We start from the raw sequence: 21,115 nt of genomic DNA on the forward strand, positions 1-21,115 counted from the left end.
CTCAGTGACCCAGCTCCATGCAGCGAGGCGCCGTCGGGGCTCCGGCGCTGCTCCCTCCTCGGTGGCCGCCGCTCCTGTGTGTCCCCGGCCACCCCGGCAGCCCAGAGCCCCCACCCCGCTCCCGCCCCCGGCCCAGCCCCTGCCTCCAGCCGCCCGCCCACAGCCACCGAGGGAAACCCCACCCCCGATCTCCACCTGGTGTGGGGGTGCGAGTGGGAACCCTCCCTCGCTGACCCTCGGACTGCTCTCCTCTGCTTCTCGCAGAGACTCAGTGGCCTGTACCTTAGGATTCTCTTTTCGGGAACCCCAATATCTCTTCCCCAGTCTCTTTCTTTGGGGGGGCCCAGACGTCCAGTCACAACACCCCTCCTCGTTACTCCCCCTTGGGGGCCCAGAGCCCCCTTTCATTAGAGTCTGGGGCGGGATTTACAGCACAGTGGGAGGGGAGAGGCGGGCCTGGGGGTCGCTACCTCCCCTCACCCCGTCGGGTCTCCATAATTATTTCCCCTCGGCCCGGCCCGCCCGCTGTAATTACAGAGCCTGGCCCGGGGCACGGTATTTATAGACACGGCTATAGATAGCGACTGGGGACCTGCAACCGACGGCCGCGGGGAGCGGGGGTGGGGGGCGAGGCGGGAGGGCCGTTAGGCGGGAGGCCAGAGACTCGACAGACCCACACACAGGCTAATCAGGTCCCAAGGGATGGAAGCAGGGGGACGACGTAACGGCGCCCAGGAGCCCAGGTGGAAAGGCACCCAGTGGAGAGGCGGGGGCGCGGGGGGCCGCCGACACTGGTTGGCAGAGTACGGGAAACGGGGTCACTCGGGGACGAGGCCGCCTCCAGGCGGGCAACACAGGAGTAAGCCGCGGCGCTCGGCGCCCAGTGCGCCCCCACGAGCGGGCACGGCGCCGGGTCTGCCCGGAGCCCGAGGCGCGGCCGGAGGGAAGCCCGGAGCGAGCCGAGGCGCCGCCGCCCGCTGGCGCTGGGGGGGCGCCCGCGAACAAGGCGCCTTTGAGAGTCAGCCGCCCCCATCCCTCCGGCCGGCCCCGCCCCCAGGCTGGCACACCCTCTCCCCCCACCTCCGCGACAAAGCGCGCCTTGTGTCCCCCACCCTGCGCCCGCCTCCGAGGCCCCAGGGAACTTAGGCGGCGGCGGCGGCGGCGTCCAGGGAGCCGGTCCGGAGCTCCCGACCGGATACCCTCCCACACGCGGCCCGGTGCGGCGCTGCCCCCACCCACCCCCCATACAGTCACCTCAGTCCAGAAAACAGCGATTTTAATTTGAAAGCGATTTTATGTGAGTGAAAGAGAGGGTAAGGGAACCCCGGAGAGAAGAGCCGCAGGGCAAAAATCATGCAGCCCCAGCACCCCATCTCTGCAGGCGGGCCATCTCCCCTCAATTCTGAGGCCAGGAGCCTGTGTCCCCAGCCTACAAGGTGTGTGCCCCGGGCTGGGGGGAGAGCTGGGAGGGGAAGGGTCTGAGGACTACTCACCAAGCCACTTCCCCCCACCCCGCCCTCGCAGCCCAGGCCCCTTCCCCAAGCCAGACGGGAAGAGTGGGGGAGGGGGCCGGGAAGGCCAGTGCTGAAGAGCCAGCCCCGCAGACCACCTCAGGGACCTGCCTTTCCCAAACACCACCTCCACCACTGGCATTTCTTAGTCAACCTGGGAAAGTACAGTACTTCTTTGAGTCTAACTGCAAGTCTCTATCCTCAGAGAAAATTAAAAATAGCACATGGGTTCCTACATCTCCACCCACCCCTTAGCCACCACCACCTTTTTCTTTTTCAGTCTGACGGCAGAAGGTGAAGCGTGAGAGGGGGCTCTGGACATGGGACAGCGACAGGGCCCCTCCTTATTCCAGAGAAGCCCCCATCTGCCAGGCTTGGTTGGAGAAAGGCCTGTCAGAGCCTTACTCCCATGTCCATCCATTTGGGGGGCCTGCCCCCCAATATCCATCTCTGCGGGAGTTCCCATTTCCATTCTTCAGATGGGGGGCTAAGTGAAGCAAGACCAGAAGGGAGCCAGGTCCTGGGAGCAAGGCCAGTGCTCTGTGCTGGGGGAAGGAGAGGCCGTTCCAGGCCAGGGGTAAGAAAGCACCCCCAGATCATGGCAGAGCCAGACAAATTCAGAGACTCAAGGCCACTGAAGGGAGAGGTCCAGCCCTCAAAGTGGTCTGGGGTCCCCTCTGACTTGGGATGTCAAGCAAACCCTTGCAGGGTTTAGGGACCCCCCGTTGGAGGTCTCGGTTCTGCCCTATGCTCCTCACCCCACCAAGATTCTAGGAACATGGTCCCTCCCCACCCTGCCCCAAGGCTCAGAGTCCCTTGCCCATGTGCCCTCCTCAAGCGTGAGGAACACGTCTGGGTGTGGGCTCAGGCCAGCTGGTGGGGAGCCTCAAGCATCTCCATGAGGAAGGTGTCGATGGGGGTGTCGCCAATGAGCTTGAAGAAAAACAGATGCTCTAGACACTTAAGGCCTATGGACCTGAGAGCAGGAAGACGCAAGAGCAGCTTGGCAAACCTGAGGAGGGAATGGGAGACATGGAGTGAGAGCTAGAGCCACATGGCACTACCCCCACCCCAGCAGGAGCCTCGGTTCCCACAGCCCCTCAGCCCCACAGCGCCTCCTCACCGGCCCTGCTGCTCAGGGTACTTCTGTTTGCAATAGGTCTCCAGGGACGCGTACACTTTCTCCCGCAGGACCTCTACCTCGCTGGGGTTGGAGAGGCCCTTGGCATCTGGGATGGCAGGGAAGAGAGGAGGAAGAGGAAGGAGGGCAAATCAAATCAGGACAAATGTGGAGGTGTGGCCCACACGATGTCCCTTTTGGGCCCCACCTACACGCCCTTCACCAGATGCCTGGCAAGGGAAGCAGGGCACAATGGGTTTGAGGGATGGGGTTGCAAAGGGAATGTTATCAGCAGATGTGGGTTCTTCTTTGTCAGCTGTGAGATTTCTAGGTTGAGGGGGATAGCTGGGTAACTTAGGAGTCTCCGAAGAAGAGGAGGCTCCAAGGCTGCCTTGGTCTTGAGAGACGGGGGTAATCCTCCTCTTACCTGGATTGAACAGAATGATTGCCCTCAGGCAGCCAAGTTCTGTCTTGTCCATCCTCATGTCACGCATTTTGGACACTAGCTCTGTCAGCACCCTGGAGAGGGACCTGCAGGTCACTCAAAGGTCACAGCTCAGCCAGCCTTGGACACGGACCAGCCTATAGCCCCACCCCCTCGACCGACAGGCCAGCCCAGCCGAGGGCCACTGACCGATCAAAGATGGCTCCCACGCCTGCGGAATGGGCTGAGTTGCGGTGCACGTGAAGACCTGTGGCGAGGAGGATGCCGTCTCGGACATCGATGGATCGGTGAGAGAAGGAGGCAATGAGGAGCTCATTCCAGCCTGGGGGTGGGGGGCGGCAAGGGTGACGAGCCAGGGATCAGGCCATGGGATTGAAAGCACATCAGGGGAAGAGAAGAAGGGGTGGCGAGGTCAATGAGACTGGCTCTCTGAGTATGCAAGGTAAGGCCGCTGGGGTCCCTGAAGGTCAGGAGGTCCAAGAGGGGTCAAATGACAAGAGATTCAAGGAGTCCAAGGTCACTGACCTGCCCGTAGCAGTATGACCTGGTCATCCAGAGGCAAGGAGGAAAAGTGTGGGATCCTCTTTGCCCACTCAACAAGTGTGAAGAGCTGTTTGTCAGCTGCCTGGCAGATGTTAGTCACAGGATCATTTGGCTGCAGGGGAGGAGGGGTGAGAGTTATAGGTTTGGAAGTACACTGGGAGCCCCCCCAACCCCATAAGAGGCTTTTGACACCCCCTCCTTATTTGTAGTCTCTCTTCAAGCCCCACCTGAACCAATTCCTCCTCTTCTAGCATTCAGGAAAACAATTATTAATTTGGGACTTGCCTGTGGTTCTGTGAGTGGATTGTTTTGGGAGTGGGGACGGAGGATGCTATCACACCTACCTCAGATGTCTAAGAGACCTTGTTTGGCGGCACTTCCGGTCCCCGGCAGTGTTAGATGGGTTGTGAGGGGAAGGGAGGGGAGGGGGAGATAGAACAGACCTAGACTCCCGCCTCCCCACCCCCATCAGGAAGAAGAGTAGATTGACCCCAGCACTCACGCTGCTGCCGCTACCCGCCGTTCCCCCAGGACCCTCAACGCCCTGGTCACTCTTCTGCTCCACAGCAAGCTCTGCCTCCAGGATCCTGTCCACGGGCATCTCCTCGGGGGCTCCCCCAGCCCCCTCCCCATCCCCATCCTTGTCCTTCCCCCGCTGACGCTCCTCCTGAACCGCTGAAGGAGAAGGAGGAAGGAGAAAAAAGTAGAAAGTCAGCAGCCAGCCATGAGGAGATTCCAAAATGTCCTTAGGGTCTTATCAGGGTCTCATGGCCCTTAGGAGATATTTATAGAAATTGGGGAAGTCACTGGAAACCATGGCATATTTGTGGCAGTCCAGAAGCAGGACTTATAAAAGAACAGATAAATAAACCCAGAAGAAGTAAAAGGGTGGGTAAAGGAATTACGGAGAAAGCTAGCATTTAAACTGAGAGCCGACTATACACTAGGAAACGTGCCAAGCACACTTTCACGTTCACTCAAGTGTCATAACGACCTCATAACGACCCTGTGAGCTCTTGACCCCATTTTTTAAAATAACGATTTGGGGGCAGTTCATTAAACAGCTTGCCCAAGTTCACACAATACATGGCAAGTCGTATGTCCAAATCTAAGCGTGCCTGATGGCAAATCCGGTGCTCTTCTGACTCAACAAAAAAGCAGGAAAAGGAGCACCGGCCTGGGTCTTCAGAGGTGTGGGTTCTGATCCAAGACCTGCCACTCTTTTGTTGCATGACCTTGGGAAAGCCAGGCTTCAGGCTCATCTTCTCTAAAATGAGGGATGTGACCAACATATACTCCCTAAAGTATCTCTCTCAGAATTCCAGAATCAAGCTTAAGAAGAAAAGATAGAGATTAAAAAAAAAAAAAAGAAGAAGAAGTCCTGAGGTCTTCAGTAAAGGCTGCAGCTTAAGAGGGTAGAGTCCCAGAGTTTGGAGGAGAGAACACAGATAATAGGGAGATGGAGACCAGAGTGGAAGCACTTGGTCAAAATGAGGAAGAATTACTCAGGTTAGAGAAGGGGAGCTAGAGAAACCCATCATGGGGAAGGAAAACTTATCCTACCCCAGCACCAGACCAGGGAGGGGCAGAGGCCACAGAAGCAAAACCATTAAGAAGGAAACTCAAGGCACCAGGTCAAGGTACCAGAGAGGAGGGCTGACGAGCAGGGGAGAGGGAATCAAATATCGCCCTCTGGAGGAGAGAGAGGAGTCCAGCCTTCCTAAGAGGTATAGTCCTTGCAGTCTTCCCTCCCCCTCCTCCCTCTCTTCCCACAGGGTAGACTGGGAGGCCTGGGTAGGGCAGGCCCTTACCCTCCCTCTTCATGCCGGTGGCCAGGCACTTCTGATAGCGGCAGTACTGACAGCGGTTCCGCTGGCGCTTGTCCACCGTGCAGTCCTTGTTGTCCCGGCACGAGTAGGTCAGGTCCTTACGGATGGTGCGCTTGAAGAAGCCTTTGCAGCCCTCACAGCTGTAAACCCCGTAGTGTTTGCCTGCGAGGGGACAGGAAGAGCAGTAAGACTGCACGCAGACCCTGTGCCACTAGGACTCTTGCCCACCTCCCCCCAGCAAATTTAGTTGAAGTCTGCTCTGTGTTTGCCAAAGAGAGAGATGGGGAACCAGGACATGAGGCATGATCCAGTCTCACTCTTCTCACGGTTCAAAAACCCTATGCCAGCCCCCTCTTCCCTCTGACCACCCCCCCACACCAAATCTGAGCTGCAGGGTCCTTAACTCTCATCAGGCCTCCCCCAGCTCACTTGCTCTAACCAAACCTCAAGAGCCCCTGGGAATCCCACAGGTGATGGTAAATGGTACACGCTCTCTTCCTCTCTGCTGGTCCTCTGAGCCCCATACCTGAGCTTCGGTCCCCGCAGATTGCACATAGCCGTTTGCCAGCCCCAGGGCCACCTGGAGGGGGTGGACAGTGCAGGCCCCGGACCCCTAAGACTGGTGGCTTCACATCTTCAGGGGGGCCAGACCCACCCCCAGGGAGCGACACTGTTGAGTTAATCTGGGTTGGGGGAAATAGGGAAGTCACAGGGAGACTCATTGGGAAGGATAATCTCTCAGAGGGGAGGGACATCATTCCCTACCACCTAGGCAGGGCCCTGCATTGCACATTACAAAGGACATTATTTACACTGCAGTGCCCGGGAAGGGCCACCCCTGGAGTACAACCCCGAAGAGATGAGACATAAAGGTCCCCCTGAAATTGTGCAACACAGTGGCCCTGAAGGGCTTGTATTTCAGAAGGGTAGATGGAACCAAAAGGGCAAAAAATCACTGATATATGAAAGGGACATCAAGATTAGCTGGGTTCTTTTACAGGGTTGGGGAGGAGGCGTGCACTGAAAGCTCAGTCACCTCAAGAAATGCCAGGGGTCACACAAGGACCACAGGCCTGGAAGGTCAGTGGACCATGGGGAAGTTCACACAAGGATCTAGGTCACCAGGAAAACAAGGAAATGAAAGTGGAGAGGCAGTAAGTGGGTCACAACCTCTCACCTGGGGACTGCTGACAGGCCCGGAGAATCCTGGGGGAGCTGGAGGGGGCAGACCAGGGGACCCCATGGAAGAGCTGATGACCGGGAAGGGGGAGCCCAGTGGCGGGGGTGGCATCGGGGGTGGGGGTGGAGCCCCAGAGCCTCCAAGGGATGCAGCTGCTGAAGGGGGTAAGGGTGGCCCCGGAGGAGAAGGGGGAGCGGCCCCCTGGGGAAGGGGATTTGGAGAGGAACTGTCTGGGCTTCGGGAGTCTGGTGAGGGGTACACACAGGCACAGACACACACAGACAGAGGAGACAAAAAGAGAAAATGAGTCTTCGATCATCCAACCGGAGCCTTTAATTCTCTCTCTGGTCCCCCCACCGCGCCCCCACCTCACCCCACCCCTTCCCAAGTCCAGAGACACCCTGCTGTCAAACAACGGCTTAACTCCTAAGCGTGGTGAGAGAAGGGGGCTGACAGAGGATGATCGTTCAGGTGAGGCAAATTCCAAACAATGCATTTGGTCACCCCAGGCCAGACGCATCTCGTGTGGGTGGGGCAGCACGTGGGGTGGACCAGTCAGCCCCTCCACTCCCAGCTCGTAGCCAGAACGTGCAGAGAAAAGAGATAGGCAGAAGAGACCCCTCCTAGGACAGAGAATTTGCCTTCAAACGTCCAGAGTCCTCAATCTCGAGGACTAGTGTCCCACGCCTTGGACCTCCGTAGTGCAGGGCCTCAAGCGGCCACCGCTAGGAGGGCGGAAGCTCCCCCTCCCCGCCCCGCCCCGGGGGGAGGGCACTAAGGCCCTCGGGAGGGAGGGGACGCGTGTTTACAAACAAGGGGGCGGGAGCGCCTGGGAAAGAACACCAGGGGAGGGGGGGGGAAGGGGTTGCTGATAACGCGGTCACTGGCTTGCCGGTCCGTCCGCTAGGTCACTCACCCCGCCCGCTGTCGCCCATCCCGTCCCGTCCAGCCTCCCCCGGCTCCGGCTCCGGGGTTTGTTGTTCTCTGGCTGCCACCGCCGCCGCCGCCGCTGCTGCTGCTGCGGGATCCAGCCAGGGCCGTCGCCGCCGCCACCGGGACGCGACCCCACAATGCATTTCTTTTCGCACCCCCACCGGCCCACACTGCCCTGCGGCATGCCGCTGGGGGAGGAAGGGCGGGCGAGCAGCCCAAGACATGATTCCTGGCTGAGTGTAGGAATACCGAAGAGGTACCAGGGGTTCCCAAGGATTGATCGTTGGACTAGCTGAGCACGAGGAAGCCCCAGAGAAAAAGTCTCTGGCCTTAACCGGGTCGAATTAAGCGCTTCGCTCTGCGCTGTAGCAAAATGACAGCGCCGATGTGGCAGCCATCTTGGTATAGACGGGAAGTCTCCGTGCTAGTTCCCGCCTCCTCGTCTGGTTGGAAACGGAGGAGGCGGTCTCCTCCCGCCTGTTAACCCGCCTAGCCCAGCGTCCCCTCAAATAACCTCCACACCCGCGCATGCGCGCCAGGGCTAGACGGCTTCACCACTACCGGAGTGCCGCCATATTGGTAAAGGTACTGGGACCAAGGTAGAACGGAACTCCCTGTTCTCGCGGGAGCTAGAGGCGGGACTGCCACGTCCGAGCAAACCGGGAAAGGAGAGGATCCCGGAGCCGGTGAGAATTCCCTGTTTTTCCCTACCGTCTTTTTCAGGCCTTTTTCTTCATTTAGTGGGTCGTAGAGACGAGGACGCAGAGAGTCCATATAGTGGAGGATCAAAGCCTAGAGCGGTGTCCCGGGGGCCCTGCATCAGGGATGGGGTTCCGGATAAAGAAAACGAGTCTTGGGAACAATGTGGGTGGGGACAGGATGGAATGGGGAAGCAGCCCATAGAAGTGGACGGAGGGCGCGAACGGAGTAGAGCGGACCCCTCATAGGTATAGAGTTGAGGGTCAAGTGGAGTCACTATCTCTGTCCCTCTGGTCAGCGTGATGGCCAGAGGCCTGGGGGCCCCCCACTGGGTGGCCGTGGGACTGCTGACCTGGGCGGCCTTGGGGCTGCTAGTGGCCGGACACGGGGGTCATGGCGACCTGTACGAAGACCTGCACGAGGACTTCCAGGGCCAAAGCCACAGGCACTCACATGAGGATTTCCACCATGGACACAGCCATGCCCCTGGCCACACTCATGAGAGCATCTGGCATGGGCATACCCACGGTCACGACCATGGACATTCGCATGAGGATTTGCACCATGGCCATAGTCATGGCCACTCTCATGAGAGCGTCTACCGCCGAGGACATGGACATGATCATGAGCACAGCCATGCAATCTATGAGGAGTCTGGGGCTCCAGGCATCAAACAGAACCTGGACACTGTCACTCTCTGGGCCTATGTGAGTCCCCCGGGGATGGAGCAGAGGGGGACTGGTTCGGGATTGTTGGGAAACCCCACACCACTTGACCCCTGACTCTCCCTCGCCAGGCACTGGGGGCCACAGTGCTGATCTCTGCAGCTCCATTTTTCGTCCTCTTCCTTATCCCCGTGGAGTCAAACTCCCCTCGGCACCGCTCTCTGCTCCAGATCTTGCTGAGTTTTGCTTCGGGTGGGCTCTTGGGAGATGCCTTCCTGCACCTCATCCCTCATGCTCTGGGTAAGTGATCTCTAGCTTCTACCTTAAATCTTAATGTATTTCATGCTTTGGACAAGAGGGTTCTTTCCCCTTTGTGATCCCTGACCTTCCAATATTCTGCCAAATACACACCCCTTGGTTGGGGTATTTCCTCATCTGGCTTTGTCTCTCCCTTCCTCCAGAACCTCATTCTCACCACCCTCTGGAGCAGCCTGGACATGGACATTCCCACAGTGGTGAGGAAGGGGCAGGTGAAGACGTGGGGTTGGGGTGCTGGGGAAGGTCTGTCCCTCCCTATTCTTCTCTTGTGCTTGGGGAGGAAGAGTCTGAAATCAAAATCTCCCTTAAAAAAAAAAAAAAAAAAAATCTCCCTTAATGTCTCAATGTATCCATTCCTAGGCCAGGGCCCCATTCTGTCTGTGGGACTGTGGGTCCTCAGTGGAATTGTCGCCTTTCTCGTGGTGGAGAAATTTGTGAGACATGTAAAAGGAGGACATGGACACGGACATGGACACGCTCACGGTCACACACATGGAAGACAGGGTGAGCCCAGGAACAACTTTCGTGAAAGCCACCTTTCCATCTCTGAATCTCCTCATTTTATGGTTCTTAGGTGGGAGAAGACTACCCTTATGAGGACATATTGGCAAATCTCTGTTCTCCACTCTTACCAACTGCTTTCTTCCCTCAGGGTGTCCTTCAAAGGAGAAACAGAGCTCAGAGGAAGAAGAAAAGGAAGCAGGGGGGTCGAGGAAAAGCAGAGGAGGGAGCACAAGGTCCAAAGACAGGCCAGTGAAACCTCAGAACTCTGAAGAGGAAAAAGCAGGTTCAGGTGAGGGCCAGCGTTGCATACGCTTGGGCAAGGGGCATCATCATGAATCACATGGAACAACACTGTGGGTGATCACAGGTGTCTGGAAAATACTGAGGCTGGATATGAAGTGGTCTCTGGGGGGCTGATCAGGGCTGAGACTAGGGGTGATGAATACCTCTAATTGTTTAATCTTCCTTTTCTCCTGTAAAAGACCTACGTGTATCGGGGTACCTGAATCTGGCTGCTGACCTGGCACACAACTTCACGGATGGTCTGGCCATTGGTGCTTCATTTCGAGGGGGTCGGGGACTGGGGATCCTGACCACAATGACTGTTCTGCTACATGAAGTGCCCCATGAAGTCGGGGACTTTGCCATCTTGGTCCAGTCTGGCTGCAGCAAAAAGCAGGTTGGTGATGGTGTGCACCAAACATGGTTGCCTCAAGCCTTTTATCCCCCGCTAACCCACTCCAAACCCAGACTGCCACCCGTTAGTTCCGAACAAGTTGTACTACAGGCATACCTCGTTTTATTGCACTCCTTTATTACACTTAGCAGATATTGCGTTTTTTACAAATTTATAGCAACCCTGCTTCAGCAAGTCTATGGATACAATTTTTGCAACAACATTTGTTTACTTCATGTCTGTGTCACAGTTTGAGTAATTCTTGAAACACTTCAAACTTCGTTATTATCATACTTGTTACGTTGATCTGTGATCAGTGATCTCTGATGTTACTATAGCAAAAAGATTGCAACTTGTTGAAGGCTTACGTGATGGTTAGCATTTTTTATCAGTAGAGTATTTTGTTTGTGTGTGGTACGCGGGCCTCTCACCGCCGCGGCCCCTCCCGTTGCGGAGCACAGGCTCCAGACGCGCAGGCCCAGCAGCCATGGCCCACGGGCCCAGCCGCTCCGAGGCATGTGGGATCTTCCTGGACCGGGGCACGAACCTGCGTCGCCTGCATCGGCAGGCAGACTCTCAACCACTGCACCACCAGGGAAGCCCTCGGTAGAGTATTTTTTAACTAAGCTACGTACGTTGTAGGCATAATGCTACTGCATACTTACAGGATAGTGTAAATATATGCATTGGGAAACCAAAAAGACTTATGTGACTTGCTTTATTGTGATGGCCTGGGACTGAACTCACAATATCTCCGAGGTATGCCTGTATTGTTAACAACAGATCCTCTAGAAACGAGGCGGAAGAAGTTCTGTTTCTTTGTCTTGTAGCTCAGTAGTTCTTGAACTGTGGTCCATAGCCATCTGAATGTTTTCTGGGGGTGTTTCACACCATGCCCCTGACCCTGACCTATTGAGTCAGAAGGTCTGTGGAAAGGACCTCTTTGATCTAAGATTTTTCAGAAAATGTCTATTCTAGATCCCCTTCTTTTTGCCTTACTATTTAGTTTCTAAAGACATGCATCTTATCCATGTACACTTATACCCCTCCAGCCACATCTAAACCACTGATAACCTTTAGATGTTGGTGAGTGCCTCTCTCTCTCTTTTCTGCCCACCAGGCGATGCGTCTACAACTACTGACGGCAATAGGGGCACTGGCAGGCACAGCCTGTGCCCTCCTAACTGAAGGAGGGGCAGTGGGCAGTGAAGTTGCAGGTGGCACAGGTCCTGGCTGGGTTCTGCCATTCACTGCAGGTGGCTTTATCTATGTAGCAACGGTGTCAGTGTTGCCTGAGCTGTTGAGGGAGGCATCACCATTGCAATCACTTCTGGAGGTGCTGGGGCTGCTGGGGGGAGTTTTCATGATGGTGCTGATTGCCCACCTTGAGTGAGAGGTGAGGTAAACCAGCCCCACCCCAGCCCCAAACCTCTAGCCTCTAAACCCTCCAGGTCAGGGGTCTGTGGAAGTTGGGGGCCCTGGCCTGGGACATCTGCCAAAGGAGGGAGTTGTATCCTAGGGAGGTGGCGACTTTGTCTTGAAAGCTATCAAGATTTGGCAGTCTTACAGGGGCTGCAGAGGTGAGAATGACAGCCCAGAGGGACCATAGTGTTGGGCATGTGCTGACCATGTTGTTGGGTTTGGGGACTAAGTGGGGCCATGAAGAAGGCTGGAAGAGAGAGGAGTCACGGCAGCCTACCCCATATCCCCCACCCCACCTATTCACAGAGGACCAAGCTGCCACACACTGGCTTCTCCAGGGTCCACCTCCCTCTCTCCCACCGGTTGGTGGAAACTCCAGGGAAGACCAGAGCCCTGAAGTGGGTAGCAGAAGTCGGGGATAAACATCAATCGTGTGTCCTGATTTGGGAGTGATTGGGGGGGAGGGGGGCTAGTTGCTACTCTCATGGCCTGATTTTTCTTTTGTTTGTATTCTTTTATATCACTGTTTGAATGGGGAAGGAGGGGTGGTGACCGGAAATAAAATCCTTGGATCTTCCGCTCCACGCGCAGTCTTTGTCCTTTTTGGGGGGAATGGGGGCCCCCTCTTCTCCCGGCTCCACTGGCCCCCAAGCTTTGGTGTCTGGCCACGCCCCCGCGGTTGGAGGTCTGCCTGCGCGGGTGGCCGCCAGTGGCCTAACGCTGGCGGGTCTTCGATTGGTCCGGCTTTGCTCTCGCCGCGCCCCCTCTGCGCTCGGATTGGCTCAGCGCTAGGGGCCCGCCCACTCGCCACCCGCCATGGCGTCTCAGCTCCGGCTTCGCTTCGCGCTGTCTCTGGTCACAGGTTGGGGGGGGGGGGGGGGTGTCCTCTCCCGGGGTGGGTTGGTGTGCTAGAGTGACGTCGGGGCGCGCCCTCGGACTCTACAACCGCTGTGGCCTGTGGTCCGAATTTTACTAACTTTGCGCCCTGTTGACTTCTGACCCCTGCCCACTTCTCCCTCCCCCCCTCCCGCATGTTCTCTCCCATCTCAGGTGCTGGTAGTGGCATCGGCCGAGCAGTAGGTGTGCGCCTGGCCGCTGAGGGGGCCACTGTGGCCGCTTGCGACCTGGACGGGGCAGCGGCACGGGAGACGGTGCGGCTGCTGGGAGGGCCGGGGAGCCACGAGGGGGCACCCCGCGGGGCCCATGCAGCCTTCCAGGCTGACGTGTCCGAGGCCGGGGCCGTCAGGCGCCTGCTGGATCAAGTGCAGGTGAAAAAGCGAGACGACGTCGCCCCCTTTAAAGCCCTAACGTTGCCTCCAGTGCCCTCGGCTCTACAAGGTTTTTTGGTGTGTAACCTACCCCTTACATAGGCCTGCTTTTCTCGCCCGCCATCTGTCGTTGTGTCCTGTGCGGGCATCACCAGGGATGAGTTTCTGCTCCAAATGTCTGAGGATGACTGGGACAAAGTCATAGCTGTCAATCTCAAGGTGGTGATCTCTGAACCCATGACTTCTGGGCCCTCTAGCCTGGGGAGGGAGTTGGAGGAGTGTCACCCCTGCTGATCCTTTCTGCCTTGTTACTTTCTCTCCCCACCCCCAGGGCATCTTTCTAGTCACTCAGGCTGCAGCCCAAGCCCTGGTGTCCAGCGGCTGTCCTGGCTCCATCATCAACATCAGTAGCATCGTAGGGAAGGTCAGGTTGAGTTGGGACGAGGTCAGCCAGCCAAGTTGGCACAGAGAGGAGAGCCCCTCCTTAGGACTCCCAGCTTAACCCCAATCTCTGGCTCACCCAAAGGTGGGGAACGTGGGACAGACAAACTACGCAGCATCCAAGGCTGGAGTGGTTGGGCTGACCCAGACTGCAGCCCGGGAGCTTGGACGGTTGGTCAGACACCTGGGGCCATGTGGAAGGTCTGAGGGAGGGTCAGTGTTCAGTCCTCTCTGGAGTCAGCAGCCACTCTCCTTTCCACAGACATGGGATCCGCTGTAACTCTGTCCTCCCAGGGTTCATTAAAACACCCATGACACAGAAAGTGCCACAGAAAGTACTGGACAAGGTAGGAGACTGTGGGTGAAGGGCAGAATCATTCAGAGAGCCAACCTCTCTGGGCTTCAGAGAGAGGATGCTGGGCCCAGTGAGGGGCATATTCAGCAAGCGTATAAGGAATGACGACCAAAAAAAGTCACAGACTCGGTCTACAAAAAAAAAAAAAAAACCATGAAAAAAACCTTCACTCACACGAGTGTTTCCTTACAGGTGACTGGAATGATCCCAGTGGGACATATGGGGGACCCTGAGGGTGAGTGCAGAGGGGGCCTGAATGAAGAGATCCCGAGGTCTGTGGTATCTGAGAGGGTCTCACCAGGATTGGTGGTTGGGGGAGGGATGATTCTGGTAGGAGGCTACTTTGGGTCTGTGAGAGTGAGTAGGATTCTGCCCTCTCCCCACCATTCCCGTAGATGTGGCAGATGTGGTCGCGTTCTTGGCATCTGAAGACAGTGGATACATCACAGGGGCGTCAGTGGAAGTCACTGGTATGAGGCCATCAGGGGGAGGAAGAGGGCAGAGAAGTGGAACCCAGAAAGCAAATGAGGGGAGTCTGGAGCCACTGAGGGAAGGGCAGAAGTTCCCATAGGCCAAGGACAGAAGTGGATGCCTCCCCCCCAGCCCATTTGTCTCCACCTATACATCTGTCCAAATGTTTCTGCCCCTCCCAGGAGGTCTTTTCATGTAACTGCCTCAAGGACCCCGGACTCTGCTCACTATTCCACCACTCTGCCGGGCCTCCTGCTGATGAGGACTCTGAGTTCCCAGGCTACAAAAGGGGTGGCAGTGTATGGCTCAGGAATGCTGAATATGGGAGGCAGGGGTGCTTGTGACCCTAATAAATTCCAAATCCTCTTCCCTGCCACCTCCGGTTCTTCTTGTGTCCAAGTCCTCAGACCCTTCGCCACCTCCCCCTCCTTTCCCTTTCGCGAAGGATTGTTCCCTTTCACTGCCTGGTCTCCCAGGGCAACCCCCGCCGCCGGGTATGAGAGGAGAGAGTGTGTGTCACTGTGTGTGCGTGACACTCTGGGTCTTTTGGAGGGAGGGGCTCTCTGCCCCACCCCCTTCCACTGATCCTGCAGCCCCAGTCCCCTCCCCCAATTCCCTGGGTTCTTATGGTCCCCAAGGGTGATTTGTTCATGGCCCCATCGTAGTATCCAGTCTATCCTTGGGAGGGGGTCTTGGAACAGGTGGCCCTCCCCCACCCCTCTCCTTTCTCTGAGTCCCCCCCTCCCCTTTCTCTCCACCTTACAATAGCTGCAGCCGGCCGGGGGTCGGATGGGGGGGATTAGGGGAGGGGGCCAGGATTAGGGGAATGGGCCAGCCGATGAAAGGGGCTGGAGGAGAGCAGAAGGGAGGGAGGGGGCTGGGAGGAGGAGGAGGAAGGGGAGGGGGTCCGCGCTAATCGACTCTGGAGCCCACATAAGGACTGGCCACGGACTGAAGGAGAGGACAGGGAAGTAGGGGGGAACTGGGGGAGGGGGCGAGGGGACCCACTGCTGCCTTGTCCCAGAAAGAGGCCACCCCCTGGCAGTTGCAGCCCAAGTCCGGGAGCCCCAGTTCAAGCTGGAGGAGACAGACGCCCATCACGGTCTCTTTTCCCCCGTATCCCTCTCATCCCCTGCCCTCAATGGGGATCGCTCTGCCCCTTCCTCTTCTCTTCCCTCCCGGTCCCCTTCCTTTACTGGGAAGTCCTGGAGGAGACTTCTGCCCACTTCCCACTCCAGACATTCGGCCCCTTGTGCCCCCCACCTACATGCGCACAACCGCTCCCCGATAGGGGCCCCATCCTGTCTGTGTGTGTGTGTGTGTGTGTGTGTGTGTGTGTGTGTGTGTGTGTGTGTCCCTGCTTCCGCGTGGTGTCTCCATTCCCCCATACCTCCCGTGTGCCTCCCGCCCCCGCCCCGGGCCGCGGCTCTTGATTGTCCAAACGCAATTCTCGAGTCTCTAGCTCTGGCCGAGAGTTGAGTCTGGACGTCCCGAGCCGTCGCCCCCAAACCTCGAAGGGAGAGCGGGTCGGAGGGTCTAGGGAGAGCCAAAGCGGAGGGTGGAGCAGGTCACCAGGGTGGTAAGGGAATCCCGGGCGCGTCGGAACTTAGTTGCGTTCACAGGACTGAAGGACCGTAACGGCAGAGGCTCCTCTGCAACTCTTTTTTTCCCCGGAATCCCGGGCTGGGGTTATGGAGAAGTTGTGTGTGGGGAGGAGGGGCGCCCTTCCCCAGAGCCGCCAGGGGACGCGGAATGGGGGAGGTGGCCCCTTTTCCAATTCCCTCTGTCCCCTCCCGGGGTCCGAGAGATCCCAGGCCCCGCCCTCCAGAGCGGAGGCCCCGAGTGGGGGCCTTGGAAGGGGACAGTGGCTGAGGTCGGCCGCGCGACGGTGCTGGCCAGGGGACGGAGACTGCGGTCTCCACGTAGCGTGGGACTCCGGGGACGCCGGCTGCTCGCGGGGGCCGTGGGGAATCTGGGCATCCACGTCGCGTCCCACCCGCGCCGCGACTGGCGGGTGACGTCTCCGCCGGCGGGGGGTGGAGTGGAGTGGAGGGGCAGGCGGAAGTGACGTAGGGCCCCAGCGCCCGGGCCATGGCGGCGGCGGCGGCGGCAGCGGGAGGTGCTGTCTGAGCAGCGGCTGCGGACCGAGCGAACTCGGCCGGGGAGCCCGGGCCCCGGAAGAGGCGCTGTGGCGGCGGGAGCGCGGACAGCTGGAAGCTGGTGAGGGGCCGCGCCGGCGCGGAGTGGGGGGCGGAGGAGGGAGCCTAGGGAGGGCGGGGTCTCCGCGAGGGGCGGCCCCCCTAACACCCTTCCTCCCCTTCCCCCTTCCCCCACTCCCCAGCCTACCTCTCCTCCTCCCCGGCGGTGGAGCCCTCGTGGGGGTCTGTGCCCGGTCACCATGACGACGCCGGCGAATGCCCAGAATGCCAGCAAAACGTGGGAACTGAGTCTGTATGAGCTCCACCGGACCCCTCAGGTGACAGGGATTCTCCCTTTACAACTTACTCCTTTTCCCCAGACCCCTCCATCCCCAGACCCCCATCTCACAGCCTCTTCCATTTCTTGCCCCATTCTGCCCGATTTCACACTCCCTGGCCCTACCTTTGAATTACCTTAATCTTTCAAAGCGTTTTCACATTTATCTCATTTAATCCTCAAAACAGACGTGCCAGAGAGGTAGAGCAAGTATTACTATCTTCATTTGAAAGATAGTAAACAGGCTGAAATTACCTTCCCCGTTCCTCAGGTCCGCATCATAGGTCAGTGCATTTAAGACTCATCTTGGGAGTTTATTAAAAATGGAATTCCCGCTGGCCCTACCTGTAACATTGTGATACAGTAAAGGGATGCTTTTTTTTTTTTTTTTTTTGCGGTACGCGGGCCTCCCACTGTTGTGGCCTCTCCCACTGCGGAGCACAGGCTCCAGACGCGCAGGTCCAGCGGCCATGGCTCACGGGCCCAGCCGCTCCGCGGCATGTGGGATCCTCCCGGACCGGGGCACGAACCCGTGTCCCCTGCATCCGCAGGCTGACTCTCAACCACTGTGCCACCAGGGAAGCCCCAGAATCTGCATTTTTAACCTGCATCCTAGGGGATTCTGATATAGGTAGTACCAGGACTGCACTGTAAGAAATTCTGTTGACCAAGTAGGTCTTCCACAGATGGAAAATCTGTGCCACGCCCATCCCCAGGCCTATCACCAAACCTCAGATCCTCCTATTCCAAAGCTCCTACTCTTAGAATTCCCAATTTCCTCAAGTGGCCAACGTGAGGTACCCAGATTCGGACATCTCACTGTATTTCTCAAGACTCCAATTTCATGGACCACTTGTTTCTAAAACCCCTTTCCCCCCAACCCACCCACCACCTTTCCACTCATCGACGCCTCCAGGAAGCCATCATGGATGGCACAGAGATTGCAGTTTCCCCTCGGTCACTGCATTCAGAGCTCATGTGCCCCATCTGCCTGGACATGCTGAAGAATACGATGACAACCAAGGAGTGCCTCCACCGATTCTGCTCTGATTGCATTGTCACGGCCCTGCGCAGCGGGTAACAGGAGGGACAGGTTTGAGATGGGGGGAGGGGGACAAGAGTTGGACCTTCCATGCCCTGGTGACTGACTCCTCAGGGACTCCTTTCTCCCACACCAGGAACAAGGAGTGCCCTACCTGCCGAAAGAAGCTGGTATCCAAGCGGTCTCTGCGGCCAGACCCCAACTTCGATGCTCTGATCTCTAAGATCTACCCCAGCCGGGAGGAATATGAAGCCCACCAAGACAGGGTGCTCATCCGCCTCAGCCGCCTGCACAACCAGCAGGCGCTGAGCTCCAGCATTGAGGAGGGGCTGCGAATGCAGGCCATGCACAGGTTCGGGGGCCACGAAGAAGGTGGCAGCGGTGCTGATGGGACAGATCCGTGGGTCAGACTCCTGGGCTGTCTTTGCTTCTAAGCCTCAGCATCCTGAGTGCTGATCACAGTCTCACTGTCACGCCTGGAGGTCATGGATGTAAACTGTAGCTTGTACTACTGTACTTAAGGAAATAGCTCATCTTCTAACTTTCTAGAAGTTAGAACAGTAGAGTGCTTTTTGAGCATGAGCTCTGAGTTTACACTGCTGGGAATTAAATCACCTCCTAGTCCAGCATTACTCAGTCTTTAATGTGTATCCAGATTACCTGAGAGTCTTGTTAAAAATGCAGATTCTGATTCAGTAGGTCACAAGTTGGGCCTGAGATTCTGCGTCTCTACAAGGCTGTGCTACTGGTTCTTGGACCACGCTTTGAGAGGCAAAGAGACTATGGTCTCAAACTAGTTACTTAACCTCTCTAAGCCTCAGTTTCCTCAACCATAAAATAGAGATGATATAATTACCTGTGTCCGTAGGATCTGTATAATTTGAGGCAATCAGTGCAAAATACTTAACAATGTGCTTAGCGTGTAGTCAGTATGTAATAAATATTAGGTATCATCATTAAGATTTCCCTGATCTCTTAATTCTCTGAAGTTTAAAATCTAAACCCCTTATCCTTGGTGCTTTCTAACCTCAACCACTTGTTTCCACAGGGCCCAGCGTGTGAGGCGGCCGATGCCTGGGTCAGATCAGACCACAACGATGAGTGGGGGGGAAGGAGAGCCTGGGGAGGGAGAGGGGGATGGAGAGGATGTGAGCTCAGACTCCGCCCCTGACTCTGCCCCAGGCCCTGCTCCCAAGCGACCCCGTGGAGGGGGCGCAGGGGGGAGCAGTGTAGGGACAGGGGGAGGAGGCGCTGGTGGGGTGGGTGGGGGTGCCGGTTCTGAAGACTCTGGTGACCGGGGAGGGACCCTGGGAGGGGGAACCCTGGGCCCCCCAAGCCCTCCCGGGGCTCCCAGTCCCCCAGAGCCAGGTGGAGAAATTGAGCTCGTGTTCCGGCCCCACCCCCTGCTCGTGGAGAAGGGAGAATACTGCCAGACTAGGTGAGAGCTTCGTCCTTCCCCAGACCACTGAGAAACCAAAGGTCTCATGATCTTCCATCAGAATTGGGCTTCGCCCAAACCCAGAAAGAATCCCTAACCCAGAGGCCCTTTGGGAAATCCCCAACTTCCCTTCTCCATTTGAGGCTTCCTGTGCCCTCAACCTGCCCTCTCTCCCACTCCAGGTATGTGAAGACAACTGGGAATGCCACAGTGGACCATCTCTCCAAGTACTTGGCCCTGCGCATTGCCCTGGAACGGAGGCAGCAGCAAGAGGCGGGGGAGCCAGGAGGGCCTGGAGGGGGCGCCTCTGACGCCGGAGGACCTGATGGGGGAGGTGGGGAGGGTGGGGGTGCCGGAGGAGGTGATGGCCCTGAAGAGCCTGCCTTGCCCAGTCTGGAGGGTGTCAGCGAAAAGCAGTATACCATCTACATCGCCCCCGGGGGCGGAGCTTTCACGGTGAGAGCCTCTGAGGGCAGCGGTGTGAGAGGAGAGGAGGGAGAGTGGCCTGGGGACGCAGAACCGAGATCCTGACCTCCTAACTGACCAGCCCTCTTCTCCCTCTGCATCTCCCATCTCTCCCTTCTCTGTCCATCCTTCTTCCCCATCATCCGTGTCCGTGATTTGCCCCATTTATTATTCCTTCTTCCTTTCTCTTTTCTCCTCTCATTCATTTCCTTTACCATCTTTCCCAACTTACTTTCCTCTTCCCTCTCCTCTCCCATCCACCCCCTCTGTAGACACTGAATGGCTCTCTAACCCTGGAGCTGGTGAATGAGAAGTTCTGGAAAGTGTCCCGACCACTGGAGCTCTGCTATGCCCCCACCAAGGATCCAAAGTGACCCCTCAAGGGGACAGCCAGGGGATGGGGACCATGGGGTGTCCCTGAGTCCTGGCCCACCACCCAGCTTCTTTGTCCCCCAGAGCCCCCCAGCCCGGCCAGCCAGCAAGAGGACACAAATGAGGACAAGTGGCTTTTATACAAAGTATCTATATCAGATTCTTCTATATTGTACAGAGTGGGGCCTGTGCCCCCATCTACTGCCTTTTCTATTGCCCCCAACCTCCCATCCATGCAAGATGTTGGGAAGGGTGAAGAGCCCTTCCCTTCATGCCCTTCTACCAACAACAACAAATTTGCTTTTATTCCTCTTTGAAACCTGTGGTTTTGTGTCTCTTTATCAGGGGGTTCCTAGAAGGAGAGGAAAACAAAGATCGGGGAGGGAACCCTAGAAATCATGTAGAATCAGCCTTGGAAATGGGGAGGAAATGTCAAAGGGTATTCACGGTGTGTAGATCCCATTTTCCTGAACCTTCAAATCAGCAAATGTGAACGAAAATTGGAAGGACCTGTGAAGCTGTAAGAGACAGGGTGGAGAGCCGAGAGGTGTGAAGTCAGATCCCAAGATTTCCCCCTATGACCTGAATGCCCAGGCTGAGATCCCGGGTTTCAATACCACAGGGAAAGAAGGAAAGTGGCTCAAGAGGGTGATACGGCAGGCCCGAGATGTTTGGAAGGGGTACAATTCCTCGTCCCTGCGAGAAGCTGGTTTCTAAAGCTGGAGAGAAAAGGCGTGGATGGGGGGAGGGCTGCGAGAACCTCCCTGCACATATCCCGCCCCCGGGTAGCCTCCCGAAGAAGACGGGCAGGGCCAGGGACTACAGTTCCCAGGAGCGAGCGAGCCGGTCGGTGCCCGCCGAGCCGAGGGGCCGAGCGGAGGGAGGGCTGCCCGGGAGTTGTAGTTCTGTGCCGGTCCCGGCGGCAGCGGAGAGCCCAGGTGGG

The 21,115-nt window shown here is 57.3% G+C and overlaps 4 protein-coding genes across 8 annotated transcripts; 3 read left to right on the forward strand and 1 right to left on the reverse strand.

The window, feature by feature from the left end:
• Positions 1–1,259: 1,259 nt before the first annotated feature.
• On the reverse strand, positions 1,260–8,091 carry RXRB (retinoid X receptor beta). Of its 4 annotated transcripts, none has more exons than XM_065886402.1 (10): positions 7,545–7,785; positions 6,626–6,873; positions 5,975–6,131; positions 5,431–5,610; positions 4,122–4,294; positions 3,602–3,731; positions 3,266–3,398; positions 3,059–3,150; positions 2,635–2,740; positions 1,260–2,523 (listed from the first exon to the last, which is right to left on the reverse strand). In XM_065886402.1, the coding sequence occupies exons 1-10, from the start codon at positions 7,783–7,785 to the stop codon at positions 2,376–2,378; spliced, it is 1,608 nt and encodes a 535-aa protein (XP_065742474.1). In that variant the 3' UTR covers positions 1,260–2,375. The 4 variants fall into 4 exon arrangements, with proteins under 4 accessions (XP_065742474.1, XP_065742473.1, XP_065742477.1 ...); XM_065886401.1 differs by having other exon boundaries at positions 3,059–3,162; XM_065886405.1 differs by lacking the exon at positions 7,545–7,785 and adding an exon at positions 7,247–7,286.
• A 49-nt stretch (positions 8,092–8,140) lies between these two features.
• Positions 8,141–12,429, forward strand: SLC39A7 (solute carrier family 39 member 7). 2 transcript variants are annotated; one of them, XM_065884792.1, is made up of 8 exons: positions 8,141–8,247; positions 8,559–8,967; positions 9,057–9,225; positions 9,387–9,440; positions 9,604–9,747; positions 9,896–10,036; positions 10,230–10,426; positions 11,544–12,429. In XM_065884792.1, the coding sequence occupies exons 2-8, from the start codon at positions 8,563–8,565 to the stop codon at positions 11,814–11,816; spliced, it is 1,383 nt and encodes a 460-aa protein (XP_065740864.1). In that variant the 5' UTR covers positions 8,141–8,247; positions 8,559–8,562; the 3' UTR covers positions 11,817–12,429. The 2 variants fall into 2 exon arrangements, with proteins under 2 accessions (XP_065740864.1, XP_065740866.1); XM_065884794.1 differs by lacking the exon at positions 8,141–8,247 and having other exon boundaries at positions 8,654–8,705; positions 9,073–9,225; positions 11,544–11,816.
• Positions 12,430–12,647: 218 nt separating this feature from the next.
• HSD17B8 (hydroxysteroid 17-beta dehydrogenase 8) lies at positions 12,648–14,756 on the forward strand. Its single transcript, XM_065884963.1, has 9 exons — positions 12,648–12,707; positions 12,896–13,113; positions 13,216–13,332; positions 13,445–13,537; positions 13,640–13,725; positions 13,817–13,901; positions 14,102–14,144; positions 14,305–14,379; positions 14,563–14,756. Exons 1-9 carry the CDS (start codon positions 12,662–12,664, stop codon positions 14,577–14,579), a joined length of 780 nt encoding a protein of 259 aa, XP_065741035.1. The 5' UTR covers positions 12,648–12,661; the 3' UTR covers positions 14,580–14,756.
• A 1,703-nt stretch (positions 14,757–16,459) lies between these two features.
• Positions 16,460–20,491, forward strand: RING1 (ring finger protein 1). The gene is made up of 7 exons (XM_065885489.1): positions 16,460–16,600; positions 16,722–16,856; positions 17,772–17,932; positions 18,034–18,249; positions 18,946–19,335; positions 19,518–19,791; positions 20,073–20,491. The coding sequence occupies exons 2-7, from the start codon at positions 16,779–16,781 to the stop codon at positions 20,172–20,174; spliced, it is 1,221 nt and encodes a 406-aa protein (XP_065741561.1). The 5' UTR covers positions 16,460–16,600; positions 16,722–16,778; the 3' UTR covers positions 20,175–20,491.
• Positions 20,492–21,115: the final 624 nt, after the last annotated feature.

The sequence above is a fragment of the Phocoena phocoena genome, chromosome 10, assembly GCF_963924675.1.
Source record: "Phocoena phocoena chromosome 10, mPhoPho1.1, whole genome shotgun sequence".
NCBI classification, from domain to species: domain Eukaryota; kingdom Metazoa; phylum Chordata; class Mammalia; order Artiodactyla; family Phocoenidae; genus Phocoena; species Phocoena phocoena.